Here is a 27,797-nt window from a genome sequence, read left to right as displayed (position 1 = left end):
TATCAAGTGGAGGAGGTGGCGTGTTTATAGTCCGAGGATTAGGACTTAGCTGGTGCTAGTCGGCGCTGACTGATTCACGCGCATAACAAAACACAAGGTGCATAATAAAATATATAACCCTATACAATGACTATATAAACTGACTAGGGTCTCTGCTGCACTGTACTGTATTTTTCGCCCTATAAGATGCACCTAGGTTTGAGAGGAGAACAATAAGAAAAAAATATTTTTCATTACACCTCAGGCCAGACCCCCAACCTTTAGCCATCTATAAGCCCCTTATGTCAGCCATAAGCCCCCATGTTGGCCCTCAGCCCTTGTGTCAGCCATGAGCCCCCCAGGTCAGCCATCAGCCCTTGTGTCAGCCATGAGCCCCCCAGGTCAGCCATCAGCCCTTGTGTCAGCCATGAGCCCCCCAGGTCAGCCATCAGCCCTTGTGTCAGCCATGAGCCCCCCCAGGTCAGCCATCAGCCCTTGTGTCAGCCATGAGCCCCCCAGGTCAGCCATCAGCCCTTGTGTCAGCCATGAGCCCCCCCAGGTCAGCCATCAGCCCTTGTGTCAGCCATGAGCCCCCCAGGTCAGCCATCAGCCCTTATGTCAGCGCAAATAAAAAAAAACACTTACCTCTCCTGCTCCTGGTCACCTTTGCGATCCTCTTCATTCTGCTGTCGGCTGGCTGTGTATAGCGGCGCACAGTGTGAGGTCACAGAGCGACCTCACGCTGTGCGCAGCCCTGCACAGCCGATAGCCGAGCCGAGGACCAGGCAGCGGTGAGTACAGATCCTTCACTGCTCCCTGGTCCTTCTGTACTAATGAAGCGCTTCATTAGTACAGAGTTAAAGACTGCCCTGATCGCCGTGGCCCGGCAAACAATCTCCCAGGGCCACGGCCCGGCGGTTGGGGACCACTGATGTAGAGAACGTGAATACAAGGCGCTTACTGATGTATTGTGATTGTTCATACTGGTGCCTTTGCTGGTTGGATTCATTTTTCCATCATATTATACATTGCTCCTATCCAGGAGTTATTGCCCCTCCCCCCCCACCCACCCGCAGGGCAGATATAAGGGGGCTGGGACGAGCACTGCTGCGCATGCGTGCCTATGAGTTCTTGCAGTCCCAGCCACCAGAGAGGCCTGTGCCTTGCCATATAGTGTGTAAGCGTGACCACCGCTGATGGATTGCAGGGTGGTCGTAACCCCTGGAAACGAGCTGTGTATAATGTGATGGAAAAATGGATCCAGCCAGCAAAGGACGCAGTATGGACAATCACAATACATTAGTAAGTGCCTTGTATTAACTTTCTCTACATGATAAATGCCACTTAATGAAGTGACACAACACCTTAGGGTACATGCACACGTTCAGGATTCATGTGTGGAGAATCCACAGAAATCCGCAGGCAAAGCCGTGCGGTCAGTCCGCATCAATTGGTGCAGATTTGCGCAAGGATTTTACTAAGTGAATGAAGACATGCTGCAGATTTTAAAATCCGCACAGGAAAAATCTGCATCGTGTGCATTGAGAATTTCAAATTCTCATAGAATACAATGTACATGACCTACGGTGCGGATTGTCCACACGCAAATCCGTGCGCAATCCTGATTGTGTGCATTTAGCCTTAAAGTCCTTATTCACACGTCGGTACTGACATCAGTGACAAAATGGTCAGTGTTTCATCCGTGAAGATGTCCATGGTTTGCCCTCTGTGCGTCATAGGCGCCGCTTCTTGGTCTCATCACTTTCCTGCAGTTATCTGCTTATGTTATTCTAATCCTGCCTGTAATGATATCACCTCTGTGTGTAGATAAGACAGGATCCACCATTCACAAAAGGTAATTGTCAAATCTTATCTATTCTCTCTTTGTACAATGACCTCTGCACAGGTCACAGAGCATGCCCAGAAAACTGTACCATAGAAGTCAGTGAGGTCCCCTCCTGACCAGTGTGTCTGTGGCCCATGGGGCTGCCGTAAAGAAATATTCTCTCTAAATTAGATACATGCCTCAGCAGACAGTATCACACATGATGGGCTTAGATACAGCAGCCAGTATCAGACATGACAGGATTAGATACAGCAGACAGTATCACAGGATAGGATTAGATACAGTGACTCAGCAGACAGTATCACATATGGCAGGATTAGATACAGCTGCTCAGCAGACAGTATCACACATAATAGAATTACATAGAGCAGAGTATCGCACATAAGCTTAGATACAGCAGCTCACATGATGGGCTTAGATACAGCAGCCAGTATCACCATGACAGGATTAGATACAGCAGCTCAGCAGACAGCAGCTCACATGATGGGCTTAGATACAGCAGCTCACATGATGGGCTTAGATACAGCAGCAGGTTCTGTTTACAGTCTGCGATGTTTCCCATACAACGTGTGCTCCTTGGTAATGACAGGAACATTCAGTCCTGTCATCTTTCTCTTCTCTAGTAGCTCCTCCCACGGCCGTGCAGGGGGCGGGTCTCGGTTGCCTAGGTTACACCTTCGCTCGCACAATTGCTTCCTTTGACACGAGTTTATTTCCGGTGTTGTGATCTTACTTCGCCACAAGGGGGAGGCACAATATAAGTTACACGCACAAGCCGAAAGCTTCCGAATTATATCGAACGCTCTCGTTTGATCACGCCCCTTCCAAGCCGTGCATCTTTTAAGACCCCGCCCACTGCGCTGTAGCCCGCCTCTGTGTCAGAGTGTACTCTTTGTGATCACGCCTCTTTGCGATGTATTCCGAAGCTGTTATTGACCCCGCCCCACCGTTAAACCACTCCCATCCTCTCCAGCGATTGGTTCGCGAGCTCGGCAACAGAGAATCTCTTTCTGCAATGAACCAACACGAGCGTCTCCGAAGATTGCCGAGCTTTCTTCGGCGACTCCACCCCCTTTCCGAGCGCTCCCGAACGCTGTCGGAGATTGCCGAGCGTCCGTCCTGCCGGACTGCTGGAGGCGGACGCAGCGCCATGTTGGATGCTCCGGTGTCTGAGTGAGGAAAATCACCGGTATCTTTCCGCATTCCCCAGACTGACAGCGGCTCCCGTGTCCCCAAGGCCGCGCTCCCATGAGGGTCCGCCCCTGAGCCCGGCCCGGCCATGAGTTTACCGCACAAGCCGGCCCTGAAATCCGCCGCACCCACCGGAGCCGGGACCGGGGTGCTGGGGCCTCCCCCTTCTGCTGCCGTGCCCGCTGCTGTGCCCAGCTCCGCCGTGCCTCCTCCTCCCCCTTCGGCTTCCTCTGCAGCCGCCTCACACCCCGGGATCCGGGCCCTGCAACCGCCGCCTGCCGTAGCGTATCCTTCACCGGACACCGTTATATCGGTGCACAATCCCGGAGCCCGATCACAGGCAGGGAGCGTTACACACGTATGACACTGCAACCTCCATCATATTACACTACAGCCCCCATCATTGTACACATATTACACTCCAATCCCATCATTATATACATATTACACTACAGCCCCCATCATTGTACACATTACACTACAACCCCCATCATTATATACATATTACACCACAACCCCCATCATTATATACATATTACACTACAGCCCCCATCATTGTACACATATAACACTACAGCCCCCATCATTGTACACATATTACACTACAGCCCCCATCATTGTACACATATTACACTACAGCCCCCATCATTATACACATTACACTCCAACCCCCATCATTATATACTTATTATACTACAGCCCCCATCATTATATACATATACTACAGCCCCCATCATTATATACATATTACACTACAGCCCCCATCATTATATACATATTACACTACAGCCCCCATCATTGTACACATATTACACTACAGCCCCCATCATTGTACACATATTACACTACAGCCCCCATCATTATACACATTACACTCCAACCCCCATCATTATATACTTATTATACTACAGCCCCCATCATTATATACATATTACACCACAGCCCCCATCATTATATACATATTACACTCCAACCCCCATCATTATATACACATTATACTACAGCCCCCATCATTATACACATTACACTCCAACCCCCATCATTATATACATATTATACTACATCCCCCATCATTATATACATATTACACTACAGCCCCCATCATTATATACTTATTATACTACAGCCCCCATCATTATATACACATTACACTCCAACCCCATCATTATATACACATTACACTCCAACCCCCATCATTATATACTTATTATACTACAGCCCCCATCATTATATACATATTACACTACAGCCCCCATCATTATATACATATTATACTACAGCCCCATCATTATATACATATTACACTACAGCCCCCATCATTATATACATATTACACTCCAGCACTGTTATGCATACGTGGAGCAGCCGCTCTATAGACCAATCGGATTCAGGCGGAGGTTAGTAAATAAAACCGGAATAATCTGATTGGTCGGCAGCAGCTCCGCTTTATATCGCTGCTGGTTTTACGTTTACGGCCTATAGATAATGGAAGCCCCGGGCTGTGCTCCCCACCCCGTGAGTATAACCTCGGTGTACGTTGTCATCTGTGCCTGAACCGCCAGAAGATCGGGGTGCTGTGAGTCTGTGACTGTGCGTCGCCTCAGAGACCCCCGTACTGGTCACTTACTGTTTAGGCTTTTAACTGCATAGAAAGTTTGGACATTGCTGCCATTTGGGTGTCGAGGGCAGTACCACGATGGTGTGAATGGTGGACAAGACAGTGACACGTGTGGGGGGGATTGGTAGGACAGTGACGCGCTGACACATGGGAGATGACAGGATAGTGGGGGGATGACAGTACAGTGGCGCGCTGACACGCGGGGGGGATGACAAGACAGTGGCGCGCTGACACGTGGCAGGGATGACAGGACAATTGTGCGCTGACACGTGGGGGGCTGACACATGGGGGGGAGATGACAGGACAGTGGCGCGCTGACACATGGGGGGGAGATGACAGGACAGTGGCGCGCTGACACATGGGGGGGAGATGACAGGACAGTGGCGCGCTGACACATGGGGGGGAGATGACAGGACAGTGGCGCGCTGACACATAGGGGGGAGATGACAGGACAGTGGCGCGCTGACACATGGGGGGGAGATGACAGGACAGTGGCGCGCTGACACATGGGGGGGAGATGACAGGACAGTGGCGCGCTGACAGGTGGGGTGGATGAGAATTACTGCCATTTGGTCTGCGAGGTGGACAGGACAGTGACACGTGGTGTGGATGACAGGACAGTGGCGTGGTGACACATAGGAGGAGTGACAGGACAGTAGTGATACTCTGACACGGGGAGCATGACAGGACAGTGGCGTGGTGACACATAGGAGGAGTGACAGGACAGTAGTGATACTCTGACACGGGGAGCATGACAGGACAGTGGCCCACTTACACGTGGGGGGGAGAGAGAGTGAAAGGAAAGTGACATGCGTGGGGGGGGTGACAGGACAGTGACAAAGTGACACGTGTGGGGAGGTGACAGGACAGTGGCATGCTGACACGCGGGGGTATGATAGGACAGTGGCATGCTGACATGGGGGGGAATGACAGGACAGTGGCGCATTGACACGTTGGGGGGATGGAAATTGCTGCCATTTGGTCGGCGAGGGCAGTACACGCTAATGTGAATGGTGGACAGGACAGTGACACTCATGGGGGGGGGTGAGAGGTCAGTGGCACGCTGACACATGGAGGGGGTTGATAGGACAGTGGCGCGCTGACACGTGGGGGGGATAAGAGGACAGTGGCTCTGACACGTGCGGGGGTGATGACAGGACAGTAGCTCGCTGAAACGTGGGGGGATGACAGGACAGTGGCGCACTAACAGGTAGGGGGGATGGAAATTGCTGTCATTTGGTCTGCGAGGGCAGTACCACGCTGGTGTGAATGGACAGTGACACGTGGGGGGGGGTGACAGGACAGTGACACGCTTGACGCATGGGGGGGGGGGGGGGTGAGAGGGCAGTGGCGCTCTGACCAGTGTGGGGGAGGAATGATGACAGGACAGTGGCGCGCTGACACGTGTGAGGAGGAATGACAGGACAGTGGCGCGCTGACACGTGCGAGGGGGATGACAGGACAGTGGCGCGCTGACACGTGCGAGGGGGATGACAGGACAGTGGCGCGCTGACACGTGCGAGGGGGATGACAGGACAGTGGCGCGCTGACACGTGCGAGGGGGATGACAGGACAGTGGCGCGCTGACACGTGCGAGGGGGATGACAGGACAGTGGCGCGCTGACGTGTGCGAGGGGGATGACAGGACAGTGGCGCGCTGACGCGTGCGAGGGGGATGACAGGACAGTGGCGCGCTGACGCGTGTGAGGGGGATGACAGGACAGTGGCGCGCTGACGCGTGCGAGGGGGATGACAGGACAGTGGCGCGCTGACGCGTGCGAGGGGGATGACAGGACAGTGGCGCGCTGACGCGTGCGAGGGGGATGACAGGACAGTGGCGCGCTGACGCGTGCGAGGGGGATGACAGGACAGTGGCGCGCTGACGCGTGCGAGGAAGATGACAGGACAGTGGCGCGCTGACGCGTGCGAGGGGGATGACAGGACAGTGGCGCGCTGACGCGTGCGAGGGGGATGACAGGACAGTGGCGCGCTGACACGTGCGAGGGGGGATGACAGGACAGTGGCGCGCTGACACGTGCGAGGGGGATGACAGGACAGTGGCGCGCTGACACGTGCGAGGAGGGTGACAGGACAGTGGCGCACTGACACTTGCGGGGGGGGGGTGACAGGACAGTGGCGCGCTGACACTTGCGGGGGGGTGACAGGACAGTGGCGCGCTGACACTTGCGGCCGGGGGGGTGACAGGACAGTGGCGCGCTGACACGGGGGGATGGAAATTGCTGCCATTTGGTCAGCGAAGGCAGTACACGCTAGTGTGAATGGTGGACAGGACAGTGACACACATGGGGGGAGGTGAGAGGTCAGTAGCGCGCTGACACATGGAGGGGGTGGATAGGACAGTGGCGCGCTGACACGTGGGGGGAATAAGAGCACAGTTGTGCGTTAACACGTAGGGGGGATGACAGGACAGTGGCGCTCTTAAACATGGGGGAATGACAGGACAGTGGCGCACTAACAGGTAGGGGGGATGGAAATTGCTGTCATTTGGTCTGCGAGGGCAGTACCACACTGGTGTGAATGGTGGACAGGACAGTGACCCGGTGGGTGACAGGACAGTGACACTCTGACATGTGTGGGGAATGAGAGGACAGTGGCACGCTGACCCGTGGGGGGTGAGAGGACAGTGGCGCGCTGACACGTGCGGGGTGAGAGGACAGTGGCGCGCTGACACGTGCGGGGGGGATGGCAGGACAGTGGTGTGCTGACACTTGCGAGTTGCGAGGGGGATGACAGGACAGTGGCGCGCTGACACGTGGAGGGTATGGAAGGACAGTGGTGCGCTGACACGTGAGGGGTATGGAAGGACAGTGGCGCACTAACAGGTGGAGGGGATGATAGGATGGTGGTGCGCTGACACATGGGATGACAGGACAGTAGCACGTTGACACGTGGGGGGGTGACAGGACAATAAATGGCACGTTGACACGTGGGGGGTGATGGGACAGTGTCGCGCTGACATTTTTGTGGGGGGGATGACAGGACAGTGGCACGTTGACACATGGGGAGGTGACGGGACAGTGGCTCATTGAGATGTGGGGGGTGGCTGGATGCTGACACCCTGAAACTTGTAGAGGGGCTGATACTGAAAATGATGCGCACACATTGGGGTTCCCCTTTGTATTGGGGCTCATTGACTATCTTGTAGGCGCAGGTTTCCCCAGTGCTCCGAGAGTGTCTGTGTCCTGTAGTAGTGGGATTCACCTTTTATTCGGGGCGTTACTGTGTCTCTGTACTGTTGTGCTTTGTGACACTCTGTACTTTAGGAGCGGGGTTCCTCTGTGTATTGACGGGGTCACTGGGGTACATTTATCAAAAGTGGTGTAAAGTAAAACTGGCTTAGTTACCCATAGCAACCAATCGGATTCCATCTTTCAGGGGCGATCGAAAAAAATGAAAGTTGGAATCTGGTTGGTTGCTAGGGGCAACTAAGTTTTCCTTTACACCAGTTTTGATAAATCTCCACCACTGTCTCTTTGTACTGTGGGGTTCCCCTGTGTATTTAGGAGGGGGGGGGGGCAGTGTTTTTCTGTACTGTACTAGCGGGCTTCCCCGTATATTGGGGGTGTTGGTGACTTCTGTAGAAGCGTAGTTCCCCTGTTATTTGAGGATCAGTGAGGGGATATGTACTAGATACAGTACAGATGGGATACCTTCTTGGCGCAACACGACTTCATTGTATGTTGTTTTAAACTCTTTTTAAACTCTTTAAAAAAGAGTTTAAAACAACATCCAATGAAGTCGTGTAGGTATCCCATCTGTACTGTATCTAGTACATATCCCCTCACTGAAACTCACATCACTCCTCCGGAGAAGCGGCCACTCAGGAGGATTGGGAGGTACCGGCAGCACCCACCTATCGCCAACATGAGTATTGTGCCCTTTTTGATGCACCACATCAAAAGGTGAGCACAACAATTGGCTACCACCCCCCTTTTTTTTGTTCTCTTTTATACCTTTTTAATTTCCTACTACTCTGAGCGCCTCTCCCTATCTCGCCACATGTACTGTTATTTGAGGAGTCAGTGACTTTGTAAAGAAGGAGCAGGTTCACCTGTATATTAGGGGTGTTGTTGACTCTCTTCTGTAGGAGCAGGGTTCCCCTGTATATTGGGGGTCTCAGTGAGTCTGTTCTGCAGGAGCGGGATACCCCTGTATATTGGGGGTCTGGGTGACTGTCCTTTAGGAGCAGGTTCCCCTGTATATTGGAGGCCTTGGTGACTCTTGTCCTGCAGAAGTGGGGTTCCCCTGTATATTGGGGGTGACTCTGTCCTGTGTTCAGGGTTCCTCTGTACATTGGGGGTGACTCTGGCCTGTGTGCGGGGTTCCCCCTGTATATTGGGGCTGACTCTGTCCTGTGTGCGGGGATCCCCTGTACATTGGGGCTGACTCTGTCCTGTGTGCGGGGATCCCCTGTATATTGGGGGTGACTGTCCTGTGTGCGGGGTTCCTCTGTATATTTGGGGTGACTCTGTCCTGTGTGCGGGGATCCCCTGTATATTGGGGGTGACTGTCCTGTGTGCGGGGATCCCCTGTATATTGGGGGTGACTGTCCTGTGTGCGGGGATCCCCTGTATTGGGGGAGGCTCTGTCCTGTGTGCGGGGATCCCCTGTACATTGTGGGTGACTGTCCTGTGTGCGGGGATCCCCTGTACATTGGGGGTGGCTCTGTCCTGTGTGCGGGGATCCCCTGTACATTGGGGGCTGACTGTCCTGTGTGCGGGGATCCCCTGTATATTGGGGGTGGCTCTGTCCTGTGTGCGGGGATCCTCTGTACATTGGGGGTGACTCTGTCCTGTGTGCGGGGATCCTCTGTACATTGGGGGTGACTCTGTCCTGTGTGGGGGGATCCCCTGTATATTGGGGTGACTCTGTCCTGTGTGGGGGGATCCCCTGTATATTGGGGGCTGACTCTGTCCTGTGTGCGGGGTTCCCTGTATATTGGGGGCTGACTCTGTCCTGTGTGCGGGGTTCCCTGTACATTGGGGTGGCTCTGTCCTGTGTGCGGGGATCCCCTGTACATTGGGGTGGCTCTGTCCTGTGTGCGGGGATCCCCTGTACATTGGGGTGGCTCTGTCCTGTGTGCGGGGATCCCCTGTATATTGGGGGTGGCTCTGTCCTGTGTGCGGGGCCCCTCCTGCGCTCTATATTTAGCAGGCCGCCCTCTTGCCCAATCCTCTGACTCATCCCGATGCTTTCTGTTTTCGTTTCTCTCTCTGACCTTTCTCTGAGTTCAGCAGGAAGTTGTTGTTCTGCTGCGCTCTGACATAGTGCCGGCCGTGTAACACAACCTCAGTCTCTGGATGTAATCAGGATTCACTGACTGCAAGCAGAGATGTTGTTTGCTTTTTGAGACTAGATTCTGTATGTCAGGTTGTAAATCTCCGGGGGGAGGGGGGGGGGGGTGTTTATATCGAGAGCCATGTGACTGGAGCAGCATGTTTACATGATACCATCAGCAGAATGGGGGGCAGCACTCGTCCCCCGTGTGTTGTGAGCATCTTCTGGGGACAATCGTCAAACAGCCCAATCCCGATAACAAGCTGTCCCATGCTGCTGCACGTAGCTTGGCTGAAGAGCTGACAGTCATTTGTTTTCCCCAGCAGATCATGTCTGTATGTATATTGGCTGAGGAGATGACACTTGTAGCAGGTAATGAGGGGCTTGTATTGTTGTGGAGACCTCATTTTATTCTGCTGTGTATGGACGGGGGCTCCGGCAGTGATATATGGGGGATATAACCTTGGGGAGCGTGCTCCTCGGCTCTGCCCCCCCTCCGGTTTGCAGCTCTAGCAGGGATGTGGTGCAATGTTTGCAGCTTGTGTACTGTCTGCTGCTGTGTAGATGTAAAGCACCTGACAAAGACGTAGTGTTCTGACCCGGAGTAACCCCGTCCTGTGTGTCTGGATTATGTGTCTCTGCCTCCTGGATGTGAGGAGCTCTGCTGTCACTCTTCGCCAGGCACTTACATGAGTCACATCTGCAGAACACGGAGCTCCTGAGGACCCCGAGACTGTCTGACTGTTTTAAGAGCTCCCCGAGAGTACCTGGCTGCAAGGACCCTGAGACTTGACTGGTGACTGTCAGGACCCTGAGACTGCCTTGAGAGCTGTGAGGACCCTGAGACTGCCCTGAGAGCTGTGAGGACCCTGAGACTGCCCTAAGAGCTGTGAGGACCCTGAGACTGCCCTAAGAGCTGTGAGGACCCCGAGACTGCCCTGAGAGCTGTCAGGACCCTGAGACTGCCTTGAGAGCTGTGAGGACCCTGAGACTGCCCTGAGAGCTGTGAGGACCCTGAGACTGCCCTAAGAGCTGTGAGGACCCTGAGACTGCCCTAAGAGCTGTGAGGACCCTGAGACTGCCCTAAGAGCTGTGAGGACCCTGAGACTGCCCTGAGAGCTGTGAGGACCCTGAGACTGCCCTGAGAGCTGTGAGGACCCTGAGACTGCCCTGAGAGCTGTGAGGACCCTGAGACTGCCCTGAGAGCTGTCAGGACCCTGAGACTGCCTTGAGAGCTGTGAGGACCCTGAGACTGCCCTGAGAGCTGTGAGGACCCTGAGACTGCCCTAAGAGCTGTGAGGACCCTGAGACTGCCCTAAGAGCTGTGAGGACCCTGAGACTGCCCTGAGAGCTGTGAGGACCCTGAGACTGCCCTAAGAGCTGTGAGGACCCTGAGACTGCCCTAAGAGCTGTCAGGACCCTGAGACTGCCCTGAGAGCTGTGAGGACCCTGAGACTGCCCTGAGAGCTGTCAGGACCCTGAGACTACCTGGCCACGAGAACCGCAGGACTCCTCAGAGTACCTGAGTGCAAGCTCTGCAGCTGCTCCGATCATGTGAGACCCCCCTCAGCTGCCGCTAGAATGTAGTAGTGATTCCCGCTGTTGGCTCCTGGTTGTAAGGTTCCAGACTCTTTGCTCCTACTCGGCACTCTGGACGCAAGATCAGAGGTTCGGCTGTGATGGGGAAGCCGGGGGTGTACGTGCAGGTATGAGAGACTGCGCCGTCTTGTGTGTATTGTCTGCTACGTAGATGGCATCTTTACTATATGCGCCGAAGAAATTACCATAGTACAATGTGTCCCTGTCACCCTCTTGTGTTTGGCCTGTGATGTCACTTGTTAAGGCTTGTTTACACCCGCCCCCACCATTTGTTATGGTCTTCGCATCTTACGTGAATTTCTTACCATAGACCTATCTAGCACTTACCAGAAAATAGAGGATAACCTGGACCTGGTGGTTTATTATATGGTCCGTCTGTTATGTTGTCCACCATGTTATGCTGTCAGGTGGTATATTATATTGTCCGGGCTGTTGTGTTGTATTATCTGGGTGTAAGTTGTATTTACATGTGGTTTATTGTCCGGGTGTATGTTATAACGGGATGTTTTATATTATATTGTCCAGGTGTATGTTATAACTGCAAGTAGTATATTGTCTGTGTGTATGTTACAGTGTCTTGTGGTACATTGTCAAAGTGTATGTTGTACTGTCAGGTGGTATATTGTTTCGATGTATGGTGTATTTTAAGGTGGAATATAATTGTATGTTGTCCGGTGTATTTAGTCTGATTGTATTATAATGATGTCAGGTGGTATATTGTCCAGGTGTACGTTATAATATCAGGTGATATATTGTCCTGGTGGATGTTATTATGTCCGGTGGTATGTTATTTGGATGTATGTTGTATTTTATGGCGGTATATTATTGTATATTGTCGGGGGGTATATAGTCGAAGTGTATTATAATGATGTTAGGTGGTATATTATGCAGGTGTATGCTGTAATGTCAGGTGGTGGTATATTGTCCGGGTGTATGTTATAATGTCAGGTGGTATATTGTGCTGGTGGATGTTATAATGTCAGGTGGTATATTGTCCGGGTTTATGCTGTAATGTCAGGTGCTATATTGTCCAGGTGTATGTTGTAATGTCAGGTGGTATATTGTCCGAGTGTATGCTGTAATGTCAGGTGCTATATTGTCCGGGTGTATGCTGTAATGTCAGGTGGTATATTGTCTGGGTGTATGCTGTAATGTCAGGTGCTATATTGTCCGGGTGTATGCTGTAATATCAGGTGGTATATTGTCCGAGTGTATGCTGTAATGTCAGGTGGTATATTGTCCGGGTGTATGTTGTAATGTCAGGTGCTATATTGTCCAGGTGTATGTTGTAATGTCAGGTGGTATATTGTCCGAGTGTATGCTGTAATGTCAGGTGCTATATTGTCCCGGTGTATGCTGTAATGTCAGGTGGTATATTGTCCGGGTGTATGCTGTAATGTCAGGTGCTATATTGTCCGGGTGTATGTTGTAATGTCAGGTGCTATATTGTCCGGGTATATGCTGTAATGTCAGGTGGTATATTGTCCGGGTGTATGCTGTAATGTCAGGTGGTATATTGTCTGGGTGTATGTTGTAATGTCAGGTGGTATATTGTCTGGGTGTATGCTGTAATGTCAGGTGCTATATTGTCCGAGTGTATGCTGTAATGTCAGGTGCTATATTGTCCGAGTGTATGCTGTAATGTCAGGTGCTATATTGTCCGGGTGTATGCTGTAATGTCTGGTGGTATATTGTCCGAGTGTATGCTGTAATGTCAGGTGGTATATTGTCCGCGTGTATGCTGTAATGTCAGGTGGTATATTGTCCGGGTGTATGCTGTAATGTCAGGTGGTATATTGTCCGGGTGTATGCTGTAATGTCAGGTGGTATATTGTCCGGGTTTATGCTGTAATGTCAGGTGGTATATTGTCCGGGTTTATGCTGTAATGTTAGGTGGTATATTATATTGTCCGGGTTTATGCTGTAATGTCAGGTGGTATATTGTCCGAGTGTATGCTGTAATGTCAGGTGGTATATTGTCCGGGTGTATGCTGTAATGTCAGGTGGTATATTGTCCGGGTGTATGCTGTAATGTCAGGTGGTATATTGTCCGGGTTTATGCTGTAATGTCAGGTGGTATACTGTCCGGGTTTATGCTGTAATGTTAGGTGGTATATTGTCCGGGTGTATGCTGTAATGTCAGGTGGTATATTGTCCGAGTGTATGCTGTAATGTCAGGTGGTATATTGTCCGGGTGTATGCTGTAATGTCAGGTGGTATATTGTCCGGGTGTATGCTGTAATGTCAGGTGGTATATTGTCCGAGTGTATGCTGTAATGTCAGGTGGTATATTGTCCGAGTGTATGCTGTAATGTCAGGTGGTATATTGTCCGAGTGTATGCTGTAATGTCAGGTGGTATATTGTCCGAGTGTATGCTGTAATGTCAGGTGGTATATTGTCCGGGTGTATGCTGTAATGTCAGGTGGTATATTGTCCGGGTGTATGCTGTAATGTCAGGTGGTATATTGTCCGGGTGTATGCTGTAATGTCAGGTGGTATATTGTCCGGGTGTATGCTGTAATGTCAGGTGGTATATTGTCCGGGTGTATGCTGTAATGTCAGGTGGTATATTGTCCGGGTGTATGCTGTAATGTTAGGTGGTATATTATATTGTCTGGGTGTATGGCTTTCATAATGCACCAGGCCGATTGTTGGCATCTGATGGTTGGTCCCAGCGTCGGCTCTCCGCTCCCTCGCCATGCTCTGCTGCAGTGGATAGAACCTGCTCCTGACTCGCTGCTTAGCTCAGCCAAAACCCATCCGGATGGGAGGGAGAAGGGGTCCGGGCTGCAGCTGGAGCGATGGGAGCAGCCAGCTCCGTGCTGGAACAACGGCAGTCTTGACGCTTCCTCCCCCACATGTCCGATCCCCTCTTGAATAAAATGCCGTCTCTGTCCTGCCGGGGAGCGCGGACTGGACGTAGCGCTGCTGTTTTCTGTCGCACTGTCTCAGTAGTATTCACAGTGTGATGCACAGTGGTGGGGGTTCATGGGGCGAGCAGCTTTAAAGGCTGAGCATCCAGCTCTGGTTGACTCTGTCCTCCATGACAGTCTGTGCAGGTCTGTCCTCCATGACAGTCTGTGCAGGGAGGGCTCCTTCACTCCACAGGCAGTGGTGGGCAGCATTACCCCAACAAGGCAGTGAAGGGGACCCCCGTTCCTGGCCAATAGGGGCGCCCTTTACTCACAGCGTGTTATGGGCAGCGCGCCAGGTTTGGTTCAGCTGGTGAGGTCCTGGGGGCTGCCTTCTGTACATTGCAGCCGCTCATGAATGGTGAGGAGCAGACAAGGCGGTCATTGTGTCCGGTCCACAGAGGTTGGCATCCAGCTCTCCCATTGTGTGCCATTCCGCCGTGGCAGCGCTGGTGTTTCCGGGTGTGTCTTCCTTAACCAACACGGTTAGACTCTCTCGGGGAGCGCTGCCGCAGGGCCTCGATGAACGCATCTTCTCCCCATCTGCCGTCTACAGCACTGTAAGTACACGCTGACCCTTCCCAGAGGGCACATTCCAGTGTATGGTCAGGGAATCTACACCGGGAATGTTCCGTTCACTGACAGCAAGCATACCTTGAGAATGTACACAGATGGAGACACAAAGGTTATAAGACTGTTGCAGAACTGACTGAGGATTCGGCTCTCTGGACAAGCTCTTAAAGGAGTATCACTAAGGTGGTCCGTCACTGAACTAATCTCTGGGGTGCAGCCACCGAGACCCCCACAGATTAGGGCTCTTTCACACCTGCGTTCTTGTCTTCCGGCATGAAGTTCCGTCGTCGGGGCTCTATGCCGGAAGAATCCTGATCAGGATTATCCTAATGCATTCTGAATGGAGTGAAATCCGTTCAGGATGCATCAGGATGCCTTCAGTTCCGGACCGGAACGTTTTTTGGCCAGAGAAAATACCGCAGCATGCTGCGCTTTTTGCTCCGGCCAAAAATCCGGAACACTTGCCGCAAGGCCGGATCCGGAATTAATGCCCATTGAAAGGCATTGATCCGGATCCGGCCTTAAGCTAAACGTCGTTTTGGCGCATTGCCGGAGCCGACATTTAGCTTTTTCTGAATGGTTACCATGGCTGCCGGGACGCTAAAGTCCTGGCAGCCATGGTAAAGTGTAGTGGGGAGCGGGGGAGCAGTATACTTACTGTCCGTGCGGCTCCCCAGGCGCTCCAGAGTGACGTCAGGGCGCCCCAAGCGCATGGATCATGTGATCGCATGGATCACGTCATCCATGCGCATGGGGCGCTCTGACGTCATTCTGGAGCGCCCCGGGAGCCGCACGGACTGTAAGTATACTGTTCCCCCGCTCCCCGCTCCTACTATGGCAACCAGGACTTTAATAGCGTCCTGGGTGCCATAGTAACACTGAAAGCATTTGGAAGACGGTTCCGTCTTCAAATGCTTTCAGTACACTTGCGTTTTTCCGGATCCGGAGTGTAATTCCGGCAAGTGGAGTACACGCCGGATCCGGACAACGCAAGTGTGAAAGAGCCCTAAGTAGAGTAGATGGGCAGTTCTCTACCTGCCAGTTTGTTCTGGTAGAGAGAGGGTCCCCGTGTCACCCGCTGTCACTGTGTTCTTTCCTGCAGGTCGCTGCACAGGTAGCGAGACAGCCCGGCCCACCAGCCCCCTCCCCTTATTCTACGCATGACTTGACCAAGGGCCATCCAAACTTGGCCGCCACACCTCCAGGACATGCTTCTTCTCCAGGACTCTCACAGGTGAGACATGGGGAGCGTCTGTCTAATTGCTGGAGGGAGCTACGTCTGACAGTATGGGCCCTGCGCGGTTACAGACGCATAGTTGCAAAGTAGGAGGAGGCAGGTCCCCAGCAGCACAGAGTATTTCAGTAGAAGGGGATGATGCTCCTGTGGGGAGGTCACAGACGGTGAGGTAAGGTGATATCTAGCAGCAGCTTTCTCGTCATGCAGTGTCCCAGTGGCACAGAGTATTTTAGGAGAGGGGGCATACTGATGATGTGGGAGGTCAGAGTATAGAACTACATAGTAGAAGGGTACTCTGCAGCACAGAGTATTTCAGGAGAGTGCTGATGTTGTGGGAGGTCAGAGAACTACATAGAAGGGAACTTTGCAGCACAGAGTATTTCAGGAGAGGGGAGTGCTGATGTTGGGGGAATGTCAGAGAATGAGAACCACATAGTAGAAGGGCACCCTGCAGCGCAGAGTATTTTAGGAGAGCGCTGATGTGGGCGGTCAGAGAACTACATAGTAGAAGGGTACTCTTAAGCGCAGAGTATTGCAGCAGAGTGCTGATGTTGTGGGATGTCAGAGAGCTACATAGTAGAAGGGCATTCTGCAGCACAGAGTATTTTAGGAGAGGTGTATCTTGCTTTTTTTGGTAGGTCACACTGAGGTGAGTGAATGGAGTGGGGTGCCTATCCCAGTAGATCAGGGATCAGCAATCTTCGGCACTCCAGCTGCTGTGAAACCACAACTCCCAGCATGCACACTTAATCGGCTGTTCTTTGTAACCCCTGTAGTAGTGAAAGGAGGATTCTGGGAGTTGTAGTTTCAGAACAGCTGGAGTGCCTGTAGTAGCTGATTACATTGGGATCTTCGGTATGTGGCCGTCTGTACTCTGATCGCTTCTCCTCAGAGGGTGTGAAGAGTAATTAAGGGTAATTTACTACTGTTACATCTGATTACCAGCCCTGCTCCCAGCTTGGGAAATTGCAGGTTCCGGTGCCGATGAGCAGCCCCCCCCCCCCCCCCCCCCCATTATTTCTCAATATAGCAGTTTATTTTTAGTCAGTCTAGTGACTGCGCCGCTTCATGAACATGCAAGATGCTCAGTCACACAGAGAAAGTGGGGGTTGTCCTCCTGTCTGTTCCACCTGTCTCATCAAACTCATGTACAGCTCTGATGATACTTTCCAGAGTCAGAGACCCAAACACACTGCTCCCCCTACAGGTGGTGCCAGGTACAGCATGCTGGATGTGACCGTATATTCATGAGGACCTTGTCCATGGGTGGTACTGTGCACTGCCCATACCCACTGAATAATAGCACAAAGAGCGGTACACAGGACAGGAGAAGTGGTACTGTGCAGTGTCCATATATACAGAATAAGAGCAGATACTGAGGATTACACCCAGTATACAGGACAGGAGAAGTGGTACTGTGCAGTGTCCATATATACAGAATAAGGGCAGATACTGAGGATTACACCCAGTATACAGGAGAGGAGAAGTGGTACTGTGCAGTGTCCATATATACAGAATAAGAGCAGATACTGAGGATTACACCCAGTATACAGGACAGGAGAAGTGGTACTGTGCAGTGTCCATATATACAGAATAAGGGCAGATACTGAGGATTACACCCAGTATACAGGAGAGGAGAAGTGGTACTGTGCAGTGTCCATATATACAGAATAAGAGCAGATACTGAGGATTACACTCAGTATACAGGACAGGAGAAGTGGTACTGTGTAGTGTCCATATATACAGAATAAGAGCAGATACTGAGGATTACACCCAGTATACAGGACAGGAGAAGTGGTACTGTGCAGTGTCCATATATACAGAATAAGAGCAGATACTGAGGATTACACCCAGTATACAGGACAGGAGAAGTGGTACTGTGCAGTGTCCATGTATACAGAATAAGAGCAGACACTGAGGATTACACCCAGTATACAGGACAGGAGAAGTGGTACTGTGCAGTGTCCATATATACAGAATAAGAGCAGATACTGAGGATTACACCCAGTATACAGGACAGGAGAAGTGGTACTGTGCAGTGTCCATATATACAGAATAAGGGCAAATACTGAGGATTACACCCAGTATACAGGAGAGGAGAAGTGGTACTGTGCAGTGTCCATATATACAGAATAAGGGCAGATACTGAGGATTACACCCAGTATACAGGAGAGGAGAAGTGGTACTGTGCAGTGTCCATATATACAGAATAAGAGCAGCTACTGAGGATTACACTCAGTATACAGGACAGGAGAAGTTATACTGTGCAGTGTACATATATACAGAATAAGAGCAGATACTGAGGATTACACCCAGTATACAGGACAGGAGAAGTGGTACTGTGCAGTGTCCATGTATACAGAATAAGAGCAGACACTGAGGATTACACCCAGTATACAGGACAGGAGAAGTGGTACTGTGCAGTGTCCATATATACAGAATAAGAGCAGATACTGAGGATTACACCCAGTATACAGGACAGGAGAAGTGGTACTGTGCAGTGTCCATATATACAGGATAAAGGCAAATATTGAGGATTACATCCAGTATACAGGACCGGAAGAAGTGGTACTGTGCAGTGTACATATATACAGGATAAGAGCAGATACTGAGGATTACACCCAGTATACAGGAGAAGAGAAGTAGTACTGTGCAGTGTCCATATTTACAGAATAAGAGCAGATACTGAGGATTACACCCAGTATACAGGACAGGAGAAGTGGTACTGTGCAGTGTCCATATATACAGGATAAAGGCAAATATTGAGGATTACACCCAGTACACAGGACAGGAGAAGTGGTACTGTGCAGTGTACATATATACAGGATAAGAGCAGATACTGAGGATTACACCCAGTATACAGGAGAAGTGGTACTGTGCAGTGTCCATATATACAGAATAAGAGCAGATACTGAGGATTACACCCAGTATACAGGACAGGAGAAGTGGTACTGTGCGGTGTCCATATATACAGAATAAGAGCAGATACTGAGGATTACACCCAGTATACAGGACAGGAGAAGTGGTACTGTGCAGTGTACATATATACAGGATAAGAGCAGATACTGAGGATTACACCCAGTACACAGGACAGGAGAAGTGGTACTGAGCAGTGTCCATATATACAGAATAAGAGCAGATACTGAGGATTACACCCAGTATACAGGACAGGGGAAGTGGTACTGTGCAGTGTCCATATATACAGAATAAGAGCAGATACTGAGGATTACACTCAGTATACAGGACAGGAGAAGTGGTACTGTGCAGTGTCCATATATACAGAATAAGAGCAGACACTGAGGATTACACCCAGTATACAGGACAGAAGTTGTACTGTGCAGTGTCCATATATACAGAATAAGAGCAGATACTGAGGATTACACCCAGTACACAGGACAGGAGAAGTGGTACTGTGCAGTGTCCATATATACAGAATAAGAGCAGACACTGAGGATTACACCCAGTATACAGGACAGGAGAAGTGGTACTGTGCAGTGTCCATATATACAGAATAAGAGCAGATACTGAGGATTACACCCAGTATACAGGACAGAAGTTGTACTGTGCAGTGTTCTTATATAGAGGTGGTGTATATTTTGCCGTGCTTTGTCTCCATCATACAGGCCTCCTACGCCACAGGGCAGAGTGCAGCGGCTCCCACTCTAGTGTATCCTCAGCCACCGCAGACAATGAGTACGCAGCCACAGACCCGCACACCCGTGAGTACTCGCCTGTTTTATTGATGTTATTAGATGTGCGAATCCCTTCCAGTGCCGGATACTGTCTGTAGTGTTTTGGGGTAGAGGTCTTGGGGTGCAACATCCTCTGCTGTTTTGAAAAACTTTTCAGTAAGGTGTCCTGACAGCAGCCATGTTTCTTCGGCACTGTGCCCCCCAGTTCCTGGCATGTGTACACAGTCCGTATAATATTGATGACTGCCTCCCCCCTCCATAGAAGATGGTGAACAGATCTGTGCTTGTACTGATATAATGTACAATCCTGGGCTCAGTCACTCCTACACCCCATCTGCTTAGTGCTGGGAGTGCATGAGTGGAGCGCCCCCTGCCGTTTGTTTCCAGCAATGTGTCATGCTTGGTCAGTTTCCACGTGGAATCATGGACTCCTTTATTTTCAATGAGTTATATATTAGTGTTGTATCCGTGGGCCAGAAACAGCCGAGAACCATAGTCTTAGTCATCCACGGGTTTCGTCTCCGCTCCTGCAATTCCCCATAGGTGTCACGGCGTCCCCGAGGGCACGACTGGCATAGGAAGTGCTGGGCATGCCGTGAGCCTATCATTCCTTGCTTGCTGGCTCCAGTTACAGCACTGTGCAGGGCGTCTTGCAGGCTGTTGGTTTGATAGGGCATGCACCCCCAGATCGTCTGTCCTGTAGGCCGTGGCTTATTCCTGTGCTGCTTGATCTTGTGTGTGAGCCGTGTCTGTCGCCTCTCCTTTGTGATTGTCTTTTCGCTCCTCTCTATAGTTTGCAGCTGGACCTCGACCAACACATCACCAGGTACCGTAACCTTCATCACCCCCGTGTCGCCTGCCACTGACTAACCTCTGAATGTGCACCAGGGTCGATGGGACACAGCAGGGAGTCTTATAGTAGACGAGTAATGATTCACTGTGATTGAGCCGTCAGGTGGAGGTGACCCCCAGACCCTGCTCCCCTAGATGCTGCTCTTCTGCTTTGTCCCATTGACTCCTGTAGTTTAAGACTCTTCATTTTTCACTGCTGTTATTTCTTGGGGGGTATATTATGACTGTCCTGCCACCTGCTGGTAGAGCCCAGTAATGCACATTTCTGCAGACTGACTTTCCTCGAGGTCTCAACAGAGCGCTTTCCTGCAGAGCTTACAATCTGTCGGGACATAGACTCAGAAGGATATGGGAGAAAATGTATAAAAAGTCCAAAAATTAAAGGGACTTATGATTGGATAGATGTGCGGGGAGGCGATACTAGGTCTCAGTGTCTTCATAGTTGGTATATGCCCCAGCAGATGACGCCTCTCTGGAGGAATTTGGGGGGAGGGGGGGATAGGACTGTTTGATTCCTTTTACTGATTTCTGCCATATTCCATTGACTTTCCCTTGTTTCTGCTGCTTTCATTTATTCAAGGGAGGATTCAGACCCATTCAGGTAATTGCTAATAATTTCTCCTAGATAATCAATTTTTTTTTTATCTACATTGCGTGGGTGGTGCGGGGGCAGGGCCTGGACTGCCCCGTAATAGTGTGGGGGGGATCGGTCATGTGAGCACAGCGTGGGCGGCCATTTTCTAGGATGATCCAGTAAGGAAAGGGGGGGGGGGTCGATTTTATGACTTGAAATCATAGGGCTGAGGTCTGATTCTTCATCCGATAAATCGCTGCTTCCACTGTGTGCAGATGAACCGTAGAGACTCCTTTTTAACATTTTCCATAAAATCTCCACGTAACACTTGAGTAATTCTGTAAATCCTTTCCATCTATCTCGTACTGATCTAATTTAGATTGTGTATTCTACTCCAGTCACATCCAGAGCTGCAGTCGCAGGGGATATATTGGTCAGTAGTCTGTAGATATTAGATACGCCACACGGCTATGTACGATGTACAGTGGCCCAACTGTCCCCTTATGTCTGCTGATCGGATAGGTTGGATTTTATTTACCATGGTTCGGCTGGAGATGAGTGGCATCGACGCTTTCTGGCATCTGCTTATCTCCTTCTCCATATGGCACACTCGGCTGATCCCGGCAATTATAGAGTAGTACCTGAAGCTTTACATTCATGTACGGTGCTTGGTGTAAACTGCAGACACTGAAGCAGCAGGAGGCTGGTTTGCCGCACAGTTTTGACTGCAGCCCTGGATGTGTACGTAGGATGGCTAAGACAGCAGCTGTGTGTCTGTTGGAATATGTTTTTATCGCTTTTTACACTCATTTTTCTAGTCCGTCCTTTTATAGAAGATGGCCTGGTGCCTTACAAACAGCCTCACTGTTCTCCACTTCACATTCACTCCGCTCCCTCCGTGCAGCGTCTCGCTGAGCTCATGTCCGCTGTTCTCAGGCTCCTTTCTCTTTTCTTTCCTCCCCTGCAGTTTTTCCAGAGGCCGCAGATCCAGCCTCCACGTGCAACCATACAGAACAGCAATCCCTCCATCCGAACGAATGCACAGACCCCCACCGCCGCAGTCTACCAGACCAACCAGCACATCATGATGGTGAATCATCTGCCGATGCCATACGCTATGCCGCAGGGTCCCCAGTACTGTATCCCTCAGGTACCAGATCTCTTCCCGGGCTGTGTCGATCCACAGCCTCCTCCGCAGCCGCCATAATGTTTTCTCTGGTCTTCCTAGTATCGACACAGCACTCCTCCTTATGTGGGACCCCCTCAGCAGTACTCCGTGCAGCCACCGGGGCCTAGCCCATTCTATCCGGGTCCTGGGCCTGGGGAGTTCCCTACCCCGTACGGTAAGGAGACCATTGGCTCTAGCTGTGTCATAGAGATTTTACTGTGAGATTGGTCTTGCTGAGCATATACTGCCATGTTCCAGGAAACCCGTTTTATCCCAGTCAGCCGGTGTACCAATCAGCGCCGATCATAGTGCCTACACAGCAACCGCAGCAGCCCCCGCCTCCCACCAAGAGGGAGAAGAAAACGGTGAGCCGCCTGTAACGCCTGGACGATCGGCTTCGTTTCGTAGAACATGGCTTCACGGAAAATGTTCCTTTACTCCTAGATCCGAATCAGAGATCCCAATCAGGGCGGCAAAGACATCACTGAGGAAATCATGTCAGGGGGAGGAAGTAGAAATCCCACCCCCCCAATCCTACGACCTAGCTCCACGCCCACTCCCCCTCAGGTAAGGGAGCACCATCGCCCTGCTCTTGAGCGACAGCAGATGTACGAGAGTCTTTACAGACAAAATGGACAAATAATGTTGAGGAACGTTCCTTTATTCCCCATCATTATACTGTCATACTCCACTCACATGCAGAGCAGCGGGCACAGTGACCATGGTTTCCTGCCAGGTTCGCCATCAGGACCAGCCAGTCTGAGCAAATGCAAGGATCCAATGGGTTTAGGGGGCCTATTTTAAAGGATATCTGTCAGCAGTTTTGTCCCTATGACACTGGCTGACCTGTTACATGTGCACTTGGCAGCTGAAAGCCTCTGTGTTGCTCCCATGTTTATATGTGCCCGCATTGCTGAGAAAAATGATGTCTTATTATATGCAAATGAGCCTCTAGGAGCAACGGGGGCGTCACCATTACACCTAGAGGCTCTCTGTGACTGCTGCGCCCTCTGTAATTTGACAGGACCAGGCATTATGTTTTCACTGTCTGGTCCTGTCAAAGTGCAGAGGCAGTTGCAGAGAGAGCAGAGCCTCTAAGTGTAACGGCAACGCCCCCGTTGCTCCTAGAGGCTCATTTGCATATATTAAAACATCATATTTCTCAGCAATGCGGGCACATATGAACATGGCACCGACGCAGATGCCTTCAGCTGCCAAGCGCACATGTAACAGGTCAGCCAGTGTCATAGGTACAAAGCTGCTGACAGATGCCCTTTAATCTAAGTAAACTCGCTGTAGATGGGGTATTCGCCTCCCCGACCCCCATAGCTCACTTGCAGGCACACGCCTGGAGCCCTGTTTCCAGAGTCCAGTGCATTGTGGAAGCCCTGATAATGTGCCCGGTCACGTGACTGGATATACGGATTCCTGAAGTAACTGTGGAGAGTAGAGGGTAATATGTGGCCTCTGCGCGGTCTGCGGCAGTAATCGTCTTAGCCCTCCAGAATGTCAGGGTCACATGGTATATATCCATAGAAAATGTCTATGCTCCCGATACGTTGTTTTTGAATGAAGCGCTCTGTGGTGATTGTCAGCTCTTGTGTCAGATAATGCTGTGATGTCTCTGTCGATCTCTTCTGATTGTAACATCTTTCTCTTTCCTTCTTTTTATCCGTTTTTTTCCCCTTTTTTTTTCTCACCTTAAATTTACTTAAATTGACTTTTTTTTTATTTATTTTTTTGTGATTTGTGCTTAATTTTTGCTCCCACCTCCCCCCTTCCTCCATGCTCGTCCGAACCTTCTCATTTTGGATTCTTTCCGTTGTGCTGTCCGCGCCTACGTTGCTTTTTCTCCCTGTTTTGCCAGTTTTTCTGTTCTCGCGCTCATTATCACCCTCTTTTGTACTTCAAATCCCAGCAGTTGCCCAACCAGGCTCCTGAGCACAGCCCAGTGGTGTATGGGGCTGTGGAGAGCCCTCATCTCACTGCCACCCGGGAGCACAAAACAGGTAGGTGCCCCTCGGCCTTCAAGCCTTGCATTCCCGTTGGGCGGCAGGAAGATGGAGCAGGGGAACATGATGACAGGGCAAGAGTGGGGCTGCAGCTCGTGGCTAGCAAATCCATCATCCCAGGATATTATCACATTGTTCTAGCTTTAATGCAGCATTTTAAAGGGAATGTGTCGCCTGACATAAACGTATTTTTGTATAATTTTTGCTGATGTTATATTTGATTTTTCCGTGTTGCTTTTTATATCAAATAAAATAAATCCTAAAATCCTCCAGTTTTCACACTGGCCACTAGGCAGTCGACTACGGCAGTATTTTGTGCTGCCCTATGCTGTTTGTTTCTGTTGGGCCAGTATTTTAGTTATCATATCGTGCAGGATGTTTTGTATCTTTTTCTGTGATTTTTGAGTATTTTGTGCTGCACTACAGTATTGCAGGCCCCGTCTACTTATGTAGTCCTTGTTCTGTTAATTTGGACCCGCTTACAACATAGGGCTACTTTTATTTAATTTTTTTTACCCAGCGCCACTTTAAGTTCCCAATTTTCCCATGTCAGATAGATTGTCCATAGTGGTGTAACAGCTAAGGAAAGATGGCAGCCTCCATAATCATTTTCAGGAAACGGGGGAAAAAATCGGTAAACAAAAAACTGAGTAGAAAAAAATAAATAAGTGCTATTTGGTTTTAACTGGCCCAAAAAATATAGGTGACATCATTCCCTTTCATCACTGAACCCAGAGCGGTCAGATGCAGTTTAGGGTCCTGATACAACATGGTGACTCCACCAGCAGAATAGTGAGTGCAGCTCTGGAGTATAATACAGGATGTAACTCAGTATCAGTACAGGATAAGTAATGTATGTACACAGTGACTGCACCAGCAGAATAGTGAGTGCAGCTCTGGAGTATAATACAGGATGTAACTCAGTATCAGTACAGGATAAGTAATGTAATGTATGTACACAGTGACTGCACCAGCAGAATAGTGAGTGCAGCTCTGGAGTATAATACAGGATGTAACTCAGAATCAGTACAGGATAAGTAATGTATGTACACAGTGACTGCACCAGCAGAATAGTGAGTGCAGCTCTGGAGTATAATACAGGATGTAACTCAGGATCAGTACAGGATAAGTAATGTAATGTATGTACACAGTGACTGCACCAGCAGAATAGTGAGTGCAGCTCTGGAGTATAATACAGGATGTAACTCAGTATCAGTACAGGATAAGTAATGTATGTACACAGTGACTCCACCAGCAGAATAGTGAGTGCAGCTCTGGAGTATAATACAGGATGTAACTCAGTTTCAGTACAGGATAAGTAATGTATGTACACAGTGACTGCACCAGCAGAATAGTGAGTGCAGCTCTGGAGTATAATACAGGATGTTACTCCGGATCAGTACAGGATATGTAATCTAATGTATGTACACAGTGACTGCACCAGCAGAATAGTGAGTGCAGCTCTGGAATATAATACAGGATGTAACTCAGGATCGGTACAGGATAAGTAATGTAATGTATGTACACAGTGACTGCACCAGCAGAATAGTGAGTGCAGCTCTGGAGTATAATACAGGGTGTAACTCCGGATCAGTACAGGATAAGTAATGTAATGTATGACGAGATCTTCCTCTGATGAAATTACATGTATGTATATTCTTCACGGGGAGGATGGATAGAAACTCCTCTGCACAGTTATAATGTAGGTGGTGATGCTGTGACGTATTATGGGACTGGTAACAGCCCAGGGGAAAAGAAAGCAGATTGAAATCTAAAAATGAGTGCAGAGTGTGATAGACGCTGGGGCTTCTGATGCCTGCATAGACCTTCTGTGCAGTCAGTTTGCTTGCTTTATATTACAGGTCTCGGGTGTTGTCTTCTGTGTAGTTAATGTCTGTTTTTTCTTTTATGTATAGAGGAAAAGCCAAAACCAGAGGCCATCCTAAAACCTGCCCCTCTGCGCCCAGAGCCCAGTGACCATGGCAAGTGCGCTGTGCTGGAGCAGATACCAGACCCTGCCCCGACAGACTCCAGGCCTGAGCTCCACCAGACATCTGGCATATTACCCGTCGTTGCCACGCTGGCCACTCCAGTGGTGGTCGCCCCAGCTCCATCCTTTCCCTGCCACTTGGGGGACGGTGAGAACACATCGCAGGAGTCTACGTCTCTTGATGAAGCTGCCCCCACCGCTGACGATGTTGAGGAAGAGCCATGCAAGGAACCGCTGGGGCTTCCCGTAGCTGCTGACACTCCAGTGACTGCTCAGGAAATGAATGGCATAAGCTATGAACTTCCGACGATGGACAGTTCTGTGGGGGATAAAGCAATGGGGGAAGAAGCTTCAATAGATGTGCCAGAGCTGGCGCCCCCCACAGATCTGAGCGTAGAATGCACTTCTCCAAATGTGCCTCTATCATCACCACTACAGTCAGATTCCCCCCCTCCTCCTCTCATAGCTGCTGCTCATTGCACCACTAAAACCTCGCCTCCTGCTGCTGTTCTTCCATCCATCGGCTGTGACCATGTGGACGAGCAGGAGGATTCCAGGACTGCCATTCTGGATGGGCCTGCGGACTCTGCAACCATTGGACGGGTAGACGCAGAATCCGAGCTTGAGACTAGTGTGACACTTCTAAGCTTCAGCTCCCGGAGGAGTCCTGTGGAGGGTAAGTCCTGCCTCGTACCCGCACTGAAGCACCAGTGGGGAGACGTTTCAGTGTCCTATGTGGACTTCAGGTGGTCGGACCTGAGAAGTGTCTGTCATTATTATATCAAGAACCAAACTGAAAGTCTTACTGCATGGCGGGGCCGTATTGTTAACGTAGCTCCGTGTTTGGTTCTGATTTTATAGGCACTGTAAATCCTTCGCTTTTCTTATGATCTTCTGCTCTAGTCACATCCAGAGCTGCTGTCACTATTCTTCCACTAGACCTATTTGTCGGTGCAATCATGCACTGCACCTATGCGAATATTCCAGTACCCACAGTGCACCGCAGCATGCTGACGACAGGACTGCTGAACAAACCGGGCGATACTGTATGATACCCTGCAGCCTGAGAGCTCATGATCAACCAGCAGAATTGTGAGTGCAGCTGTGGAAGTGACAGGAGTCAGACGAACTCAAGATCAGTGAAGGACTCACAAAGTCACCCATGGGCGCTAAAGCCACCCGAGTGCGGGTGAACGCACTTAAGATCTGTGCACATTTCCATGCGGATTTATGTGCATTCTGCACCATATCCACA

At 50.4% G+C, this 27,797-nt stretch overlaps 1 protein-coding gene across 3 annotated transcripts in view; it reads left to right on the top strand.

The window, feature by feature from the left end:
* Positions 1-2,921: 2,921 nt before the first annotated feature.
* EIF4G3 (eukaryotic translation initiation factor 4 gamma 3) overlaps positions 2,922-27,797 on the top strand; it is a 66,666-nt gene continuing 41,790 nt past the window's right edge. For all 3 annotated transcript variants that reach the window (XM_040423564.1, XM_040423557.1, XM_040423548.1), the window contains exons 1-12: positions 2,922-3,301; positions 14,935-15,004; positions 16,120-16,251; positions 19,878-19,973; positions 20,740-20,772; positions 21,379-21,399; positions 22,340-22,522; positions 22,601-22,715; positions 22,799-22,905; positions 22,985-23,107; positions 24,459-24,549; positions 26,469-27,218. In XM_040423564.1, the coding sequence (XP_040279498.1) occupies positions 3,105-3,301; positions 14,935-15,004; positions 16,120-16,251; positions 19,878-19,973; positions 20,740-20,772; positions 21,379-21,399; positions 22,340-22,522; positions 22,601-22,715; positions 22,799-22,905; positions 22,985-23,107; positions 24,459-24,549; positions 26,469-27,218 (1,918 nt within the window). In that variant the 5' untranslated portion in view covers positions 2,922-3,104. The remainder of the gene's footprint in view (positions 3,302-14,934; positions 15,005-16,119; positions 16,252-19,877; positions 19,974-20,739; positions 20,773-21,378; positions 21,400-22,339; positions 22,523-22,600; positions 22,716-22,798; positions 22,906-22,984; positions 23,108-24,458; positions 24,550-26,468; positions 27,219-27,797) is intronic.

Source organism: Bufo bufo, chromosome 1 (genome assembly GCF_905171765.1).
Source record: "Bufo bufo chromosome 1, aBufBuf1.1, whole genome shotgun sequence".
In the NCBI taxonomy this organism is placed as follows: Eukaryota; Metazoa; Chordata; class Amphibia; order Anura; family Bufonidae; genus Bufo; species Bufo bufo.
The sequence above is the reverse complement of the archived record's forward strand: the minus strand, read 5'-3'. Positions and strand labels throughout refer to the sequence as shown.